General features: G+C 51.8%; 1 protein-coding gene across 2 annotated transcripts in view; it reads left to right on the forward strand.

Annotated features, from left to right (window-relative positions):
• ADAMTS7 (ADAM metallopeptidase with thrombospondin type 1 motif 7) overlaps positions 1–7,959 on the forward strand; it is a 52,345-nt gene extending 44,386 nt beyond the window's left edge. For both annotated transcript variants that reach the window (XM_075044715.1, XM_075044716.1), the window contains one exon: positions 6,090–7,959. In XM_075044715.1, coding sequence (XP_074900816.1) covers positions 6,090–6,262 — 173 coding nt within the window. In that variant the 3' untranslated portion in view covers positions 6,263–7,959. The remainder of the gene's footprint in view (positions 1–6,089) is intronic.
• The last annotated feature ends 667 nt before the right edge of the window (positions 7,960–8,626 follow it).

The raw sequence follows: 8,626 nt of genomic DNA on the forward strand, positions 1-8,626 counted from the left end.
GCCCAAGAACAAATATGTATAAACTGGCCGTGGATACAGTTTCTCTGGGAAAGGGACAGAGGTTTCCAGCCAGTGGGAAGGGATGGAGTGGGATGGAGTTCAGCCTTATGCCCTGGGAGCAGCCAGCACGTGGGACCATGTTTGGTGGGGCTGTGAGAGGGGTGATGCCTCCGGGGGAGCGAGGGGTGAAGTCTCCCCCACTCACACCGGGACGTGCTGGGGCAAATCCCAGACAGCTGGTGCCCAATTCAGCTGCTGCCTTTTGCGGTGCTCCAGGCTCATTATCCAGGGTCTGGTTGTATTTCTAGTTGCCTCAAGATTAATTGGCAATTAAAAGTTATATTCCTGCTTGCTTTGTGCAGGGAAATGAAATTATTCATGGTTCTGCATGTAGCTGAGTTTGTCCGCAAGGGATACATACTAGAAATAATTGCAGCAAATTCCAATTTTCTCTGTCATTTGAGCATGTAAGTCTGTATCCAAGGGGCAAGACAGGGAATTGCTGCTGAGCAAGTTAAGTGCCCTTTATTTACTGCTAATTAACAACAGGTGTCAGTGGAAAAATGGGTGCTTGGGAAAGGATTTCCCATTTTTGTTCAGTGTAGGAGAAATGAATGTTACACGTTTTAGACTTACAGAGAAACAGGCTTTCAATGACACAGGCTGGCAGAGTCTGTCCCCATAGCAGCCCTTCCTACCGAGGGGGTTGATGCAAATGCCAGCTCTGAGCAGTAAGGATGCTGTGCAGGTCCCCTGTAATGTGCCCGGACGCCGATCCACCTGCGCCACGTCTGCACAGTGGCTCCCATGAAAATTCGGGCAATGGAAGAAAAAACCATCATAACCATCAGGCGGATGGAGCAGGAAAGGCATGTTTCCTCACCCCGACGAGAACAGTAGGGTTTCCTTATTGCCGTGCTGCATGCTTTTTATGTAAATGACCTTGGTTTGACCAGCGGCAGTGGGAGACGCTTCTCGTCCCTCCTTGGCAACTGCTGAGCAGATTTAAGTTTTAGAAAGTGTAAATCGCAATGGACCTCAGCGGCACTGAGGGCTCCCGGGCTCCAAGCCTCCGATAATGGGAGGCAAAGCCTAATCCCAACAACAAAAGATTAACCCTTACTTAACTTCTTTTAAAACTCTCCAGAATACATCAAAGGCATATTTTTCCATGCAGAAGACCGACCTTTGGCAGAGAGGATATGGGCCTTAGCCTTGAAGGGCTAAAAACAGAGAAAGCAAGGACAAAAATGAAGAAATGGTGCTTTACCCGTGGCTGGAAGAACAACTGTGCTCAGCCACGGCAGTCACGCTCTGAGGGTCCTGCCTGGCGTCGGTTTCCCTCAGTCCTGAAAGAGAGGAGGGCTCAGGGCTGCTCGCAAGCATCCTTACTCTGCCTAATCTTCACGTTAAAAAAAAGGCAAAGGAAGCAAAGACTCCGTAGATGTGACATGACTGTCTGCTCAAGCTCGACTGTTCCTTGCAGGGTTGGCTGTGGGAATCTCTGGATTCAGCGTGTTTAAAGCACTTTTGGATTTTGGCAAGGAAGGCAGGGTCACGTTCAGCAACTCGTTTCGGCAGAGTTAGCTTTTTCTCCCCCTCCCTGCACTCATGAGAAGGAAGGGGAAGACAACGCAGAGCGTGGGGAGAGTCCTGGCTCTGCCGCAGCTCTTTGGAAATGAGAATTTCTCTCTGCCAGATCCAAGGACTCTAAAAAATGGATAATCCCCCTCAACCTTTTACAGAGCACTAGCGTTTTCCTCCCCCTGGTCTGTAATTCCCAGGCTGGATGCTCAGGGAGTGTCAATGGGAGCTCCGTGACAGTGCTGAGTGAGATGTGCTGGGAGCAGCAGGGCTGGCACCTGAAAACTGGTGGGGTTTTTGTGCTTTTCTCCCATTTTTCCAAGCTGCAGCTGTATCAGTGCCTGCCTGTGCAGGCAAACCTGGCAGCTGAGTATGCATCGCATGCATGCTGACCGGTGGCCGCAGCTCTAGTGCTGCCTGCAATGAAATGTGCTGCTTTCGCCAGTGCTCATTCCCAGGGAGGGCACCGTGGGCCCCGGAGCAGGAGCCTGGGATAATACTTGTTCAATTCGGCACTGGCTCTGAGAGCATCCCGAAGGCCAGAGGTCAGCAGCTTAATTCTCTGGTTTTGCTAGCTCAGCTCTAAGCTCAACCTTTCCTTGTTTTTACAAAACCTGTTCCAGGAAGTTTATTTTTCCCGAGCATAAAAGTAAATGCTTAGGTCTGTATGGCAGAAGCTTAAATGAAATTTAAAGCGACTTCCACGCCAACTTAAAAAAACAACCAAAAAAAGTGGGGGTTTTCAGTTTCTAATGTGCTGACTTAGCCTGGATTTTAAAAGCCCTGCTTTAAGCTATTTCTTTAGACTAAAATTTGGCATAGACTTGAACACTGGAGCGTATGTTCAAATGAAGTGTTAGGATTATATGAAAAAGAATAGTTAATAGAAAAAAATAACAGTAAAAGGATTAAATGAAAATTGGGTCAATTCTGTAGGGACCCTCTCTGAAGAGCTGACAAATTAAGTGCTTATTACAGCTTCCCTTGCCCGAGACCAATTCCAGGGAGGAATCACAAGCTCAGCCAAGATTTTTCAGACCTGAGCTTGACCCCACACATATCCACGCTGAGACGCTACATCAGACCAAAACAGCCCGATCTGGAAAAATGATGAGCACTGAACAACTCCCATTGACTTCATTTTATTAAAATGCTTTGGAAACCCGGAGTCCTGCTGCGGGGTCTCATGTCAGGTCAGCATAGTTGCAGCAACGCCTCCAGCCAAGGGTGGTGGCTCTTCTCCACCCTCCGCGAAGCCCATCCTGGTTGTTATTCCGCAGTAGGCTCATACCTTTGCAGATAACATGGTGTACAAAGAGAAATAACTCCTGGCAGGAGATGGATGGGCTTATTTATGCCTGCGTACGGCTCTGGGTAGTGCAGGTACAGGAATTTCCTACTAGCGCCCAGGGTGTTGACCTGTTGGAAAGGGATCAGAAAACAGCTTAACCATCACCTCTGGTCCTGGAAAGCAACGTTCCAGCGAGAGGCTCCAGAAGCCTAGCCTTTACAGCTCTTTCAAGGGAAGACAGGAGGCAACTTGATTGTGATCCATAAATAGCTTTCTAGGAAGACTGTTGCGATAAGCAGAGGGCTCATGAACAGAAACAAGCCCAGCAAGGCACAGCGGCAGTGTGCTAAAAATACCGAGGTGCTTGGCAGGGGTCTGCCTCAGCACAGCATCCCCCCAGGAGCATCGCCCCGGGACTGCAGGGCCGACCGTCCGAAACGCCGGTGACGTTCCCACCCATCCATGCAGCATTTTAAACTAAGTTCTTCTAAACAATGTGGAGTTTTTACTGCTGTTACACTTGCTCGGTGCAATGCAGTGATTAATTAACCCCCCTAGAGCACACCAGCCCCTGTCTGTGCCTGCTGGGAGCTGTCGCTGTGTCCTCCATCTCTCCTACTCAGTATCGCTTCCAAACCCAGCAACTCGAAACACCACAAATTCATAAAACCCGTGGGAAGTACAGGTTGGGCAGGTTGGGGTTACCCAGCGGTTGTGCCCCAGTGAAGAGTAAATGATTACCGAATCCTGCATGAGGGGAGAGATGGCTGAGATTGGTGTGCCAAGCCGGAACTGGGCACCAGTGCTTTTTAAGGCACAGCTCAGCTGGTGCACCCCGGTATCGTCGTCGCCAGCCGTAGGGGACAGGATGGGGCAGTTCTCCAGGCTGACATGCCCTCAGGCTTTTCTCTCTCGTCAGACACCCCAGAGGTGTTTTAGGATCCCTGCTTGAGGCATCCCAGTCCTGCAGCACATGCAAACGGGAATACATATATTCGTGTGCGTGAATGTCCCCATGTGAAAGGGGTCTGGGGGTTCAGGGGATGCCGTGCCAGAGCCACAGGGATGCTCCTCGGGAATACCATCCATGAGACCCCAATGGAGCATCGCACGAGTAAACGCTTCCCTTTTCCTGACCGGCTCTGGTGCTCTTGCGCAGCGTGGCTGCTCTCATGGCAGGTCTGGGGATGTGCGCTGCTCCCGGCCCGGACCTCTCTGGACTTCACAGCAATTCCTTGTCTACTCTGCTCAACCAGCAGGAAAACTCTGCGTTATCCCCCAGCACCCAGGGGGTTGGACCAAACCCCCAGCCCGCGAGTGTGATGTGTGGCTGGGATCCGGCGCTCAGTCCCAGTCTGTCGGCAGCTGTTGGATCTGACACTGCCGGCCGGCAGCAGCTTCTGTGTTAAACGGTTTCTTCAGGGCACAGAGACACTATTGCTGGGCAGAAAGAGCTGTTGCTCAAGAGGAAGAGAGGAGGTACCTCTACTGAAATAGAAAATTAATTTTAGACCAGTATAGTGACCTCCTTGCTGATGGGCTGGGGCCGGGGGGGTGAGAGCTGTGGTTGAAATCCCAAATGGGGGGAAAAGTCTCTGCTCTGCATCTGCTGAGTCCTTTGCATTAACTGCTGTGGGTCGGCTCATCCCTGTGAGAATCGGGGCAGCAGCCTTTTCCTGAGCAAAGCCTTTTATTCACAGAGGGGAGACGGCAAGGGGCAATGGTCAGTGAGAGCTCGCCTGGCTCAGTCCCAGCGTTTCCCCAGCAGAAAAGGGTCCTGAGAAAGAGAAAAACCCATTTTCTTGCCCTTTTTCTGCATCTGCTCAGCATGGCCCTGGGCAGAGGGTGCCTGGGGAGAGGCAGTGCGGGGGGACCATGGGGTGCTGGTTCCAGGCGTCTGCCCCACGGAGTATCAACTCTGCCCTTCTTCAGAGAAGAGCTGTCATTTGTTTTAATCATTTGTACAGGAGGTAAAATTAGACAGAGCTGATATAATTTCAACAAGTCTTATACAACTGGGTGAGATGCTGGAGGCTCAAGGCAGTGCATGTTTGTTTTGATATAAAGTAGAAAAGGAAGAAATTAAAAATTAAAGCAACCCAACTATATATTCTTATAAGCAATGCATATTTAGTGATGGGTCTCTGCAGCCCTAACTGAGCTGAGAGGCAGCCTGTTTGAGCCCAGTCTGGCTGGCGACGGAGCTGGGAGCTGCTGGGGCTGATTTCTGCAGCCTCTGCTGATGGCACAGGGGAGGGCTGACCCCTTCTCACTACATCCTGCACCATCCCACGGGATGCCCGGCACCATGGTTTGCACGGCGCCATGGTTAGCATGCGGTGGCAGGCGTGAGGGTGTTTTGGGGTGGTGGGATGTCCTGCCTTATCGCACCCCAAGGGCAAGGTCTGTTTGGGGCACCGCTCACGTCTCCCCGTGCTGTGAACCCGAGCGCTGAACCAAACGTCCCGACGTGGCGCTCCCGGCCCTGGAGAGGGATTTGTGATTTCCAGACTGTTTGCAGAGAGGAAACAGTTTCTGCAAACAGTTTGCTCAGCCTGCGGGTGACTCAGCTGGGACAGCTGGGCTGCGACCCATGGCCACCACAGCCGCTGCTGCAGCTGGCCCCGGTGCTGCCCCCGCAGCGGGGCTGGGTGCTGCCCCCCCAGCAAGGCCGGGTGCTGGCACTGGAGCAGCGGTTCCCAGACAAAGCCCATCCTCGAAGCAGCGACGATGTTGTTTTGAGGTTTGCAAGACACCTGCAGGAAACAAACCAGATGATGCGGGTTCTCGGAATAATCTAAACACAATGCAAATGCAAATGAATTATCGCCTTTCTGCTGCCTTCTGTTGGCATTGCAGGGAAGGTCTGGGGGCTGGGAGGAGATATCATTGCAGGGAGGTTTGTCGCCTCTCCCAGGCCTCCAGCACAGACCCTCCTCCTCAGGGAGCGAGCCTGGGCTCAACCCCGCTCCCCCATATGGTTTCTCTACCCTGGGCAGATGCTGCAGAACTGTAGACAACAGCAGAGGTGTTCTTTCTGCTGGCAATTAGAAATAGCAAGGATGCTTGGTACCCAGATGAGGGTGGGCTCTGCTTTTGCTGAGGTCTGTCTTTGTCTCTGCCAACTGCACGCCAATTTTCACAACAAACGCCTGATAACCGCACCGGCAGCACCGGCAATAACGCTGTCCTTGCCCTCTCGCCTTCCCTCCAGGCTTCGTCTGCGAGCGTGACCGCTTGACATTCGGCTTCTGCCAGACCCTGCGGGTCCTGGGAAGGTGCCACCTCCCGACGGTCCACCTCCAGTGCTGCCGAACCTGCCGCCAGCACCAGCACCGCGCAGCACCCGACCGGGACCGCGGGGACGAGCGGGCCTCCAGGAGGTGACAGGACCGTCCCCGAGGGCAAGAAGCGCCAGGACCCACGGCAGCTCCCAGAGCAGCGTGGCGACGGCGGAGGAGGGAGCCGGGTCACAGCCAGGACTTGCGGCTCTGCCTCGTCCCATGGCAGCGCCGGACGGTGCTGCCAGCAAGCTGCGCGGTGCTCTTTCAAAACACGGGGAAGGCTTGATTTCTTTTATTTGTGCTACACTATAACGGTGCTCAAACCATCGGTCTGAAAAATAAGGTCTGGCGTGGGCTGGGTGTGCAGGTCCCACTGGTCCTGCGGGAGATGCTGGGGCAGCCGGGACCCTCCGTCAGGGTCTCGCTGCCGCTGGGCGACCAGCGGGGAAATGTTTTGGGAAAGGGAAACCGAAAGCAGTGATGATTCGGGGGAGACCTCTCAGAAATGCTTATGGTGCTATCATTTGACATTTTCAGCCTTTTGATGGTGTTGGCAGGCCAGCACAAAACTCTTGACCTTTATTATTATTTTTATATATATGAAGTGAGCATCTAGCATTCCACCAGTACAGCCGACCATTTGGGTTAGGTTTTTTTTTTTCCTTAAGGAACTTGAAGCTGGCAACCCATTTCTGTAATTTTCATTAAAATGTTTACGCACTGAAGCTAAATAGCCATAATTTGAGAAGTGGAGTCAGGGCAGCGGGATAAAGTATCGGCTTTAGTTACCCCCACGAGTCCAGGGCTCATGGTGTGTGCGAAGACTCCATACCCTCATCTTTCCACTGCTGGCTTTGTGTGCCAAAGCCATTGCCCATATCACTCTGGAGCAGAAGGGATGGTCAGGGACACCAAGGCACAAGTGAAATGGCACATTGGTTTTGGAGTCCAACAGCGCATTCCCTTGCATGTATTTGTGAAGGAGAGGGAAAGCTGCTGTGGCCCCGGTGGTGAGCAGTGCATCCTCTTCGCTGCATCCTTCCTCGTGAGCAGCAAAAAGTACTTACACACCTGGGTTTCTGTATGCCGTTATGGCGTAGCAGTTTAATGGTTGGTTAAGGTGTTTTTCTGTGTTCTTACAAGCTAAAAACCTTTTTTCCTGCTTATATAGATTCTACTCTGTTAAGCTTAGCTGATTCTTTTAACTAGAATATCCAATATTGTACAAGGAGCGGCACTTCGCTGGCACAGCCCTTACCGCCCGGTCTGGGGGTGTCGTGTGTTAATCCCTCCCCGTCTTAGGGAGGATTTGCTGTTAGGTCGGTCCCCAGTGGAGGGTCAGGAGCATTTCGGTAGAAATTCCCTTCCGTATGACTCTTCAGGCTATGGAGGACACCCCAAAACTGGGAGACCATGAAGGCAATCCTACCTGCATTGAACAAAGAAGGGCTCAAGCACAGCATTGGCTGCACCGTGTGTGCAATGCGGTCACACAGCCCAGGGTGTGTTTCTTCTTCCCCTGTGCTGTTGGGAGCAACATTCAGTCCCATAACAGGGGAAATTCCTGTGTGTAATTTGTATGTAAAACAGAAGCCATGACTTCACCATTTGTGTTTTATTCCTTTCCAACGTGGTGTAAATTTTTATGTTTCAAGAGCCTGTGTTCAGTCCTGTTTTCCTTCTCACTGGCACCATCTGTCCCATGCTTCTGTCGTGCTCCCAGGTTTTGCTAAGGGATAGCAACTGAATGTGTTGGGGTTTAATGGCTATAGCTCATGAGTGTGTTAAATTAAACAGTTACTGAAGAAAATTGGTTGGGTTTCATATTTTCTCTTCCCCTTGGGAAATTTTGAGGGATTTTTCACTGAAAATGCAGTTAAGTGGAGACAGTTTAGGTACTGGCAACAGCGGGGGTGTGATCACTGTTAGCTGCAGCGAAAGGGGGCAATCAGTTTGCATCTGAAAATCATTTAAGGCTGCTGTTTGCAACTGGGTTTTGTGTGATTAAAATGTGAGCTGGGTTGATGGGGTAACTGCTGGCAGCCCACTGGTGACTCACAAATCAAAAGGCTCCAGCCTCTGCCTTCAGCCACTGCAAATCGATTCATTTCAGCGGTAACCTGACCTAGTGAGCCTCTCCTGCAGTACCTGTCCGTGCACAGGGTCACATCCATGGCCGGGACGAGGGCACAGGATAATTCCTCCCACAGGAGACCCAGACAAACCCATTGCACCATCTGGGCATCGGTGTCAGGAATGCCGGAGAAGCGATTGCAGCCGAGGGGAGTACTGCTGTTTCATACAGCAGCTGCTGTTTCATAAATGCTTCAGCGTGGCCAAACAAACCTTTGGGAATACGCTGATGAAACGGGCCCTAAATCAAAGGCACTGAGCTTCTGTGAGAGGTCTGTGCGTCGTGTGCTGTGTGGCAAGCAGGTTTTCTTGTTAACCCGGCACCCTCGAGTGG

This window comes from Buteo buteo, chromosome 13 (assembly GCF_964188355.1).
Source record: "Buteo buteo chromosome 13, bButBut1.hap1.1, whole genome shotgun sequence".
Taxonomy (NCBI): Eukaryota; Metazoa; Chordata; class Aves; order Accipitriformes; family Accipitridae; genus Buteo; species Buteo buteo.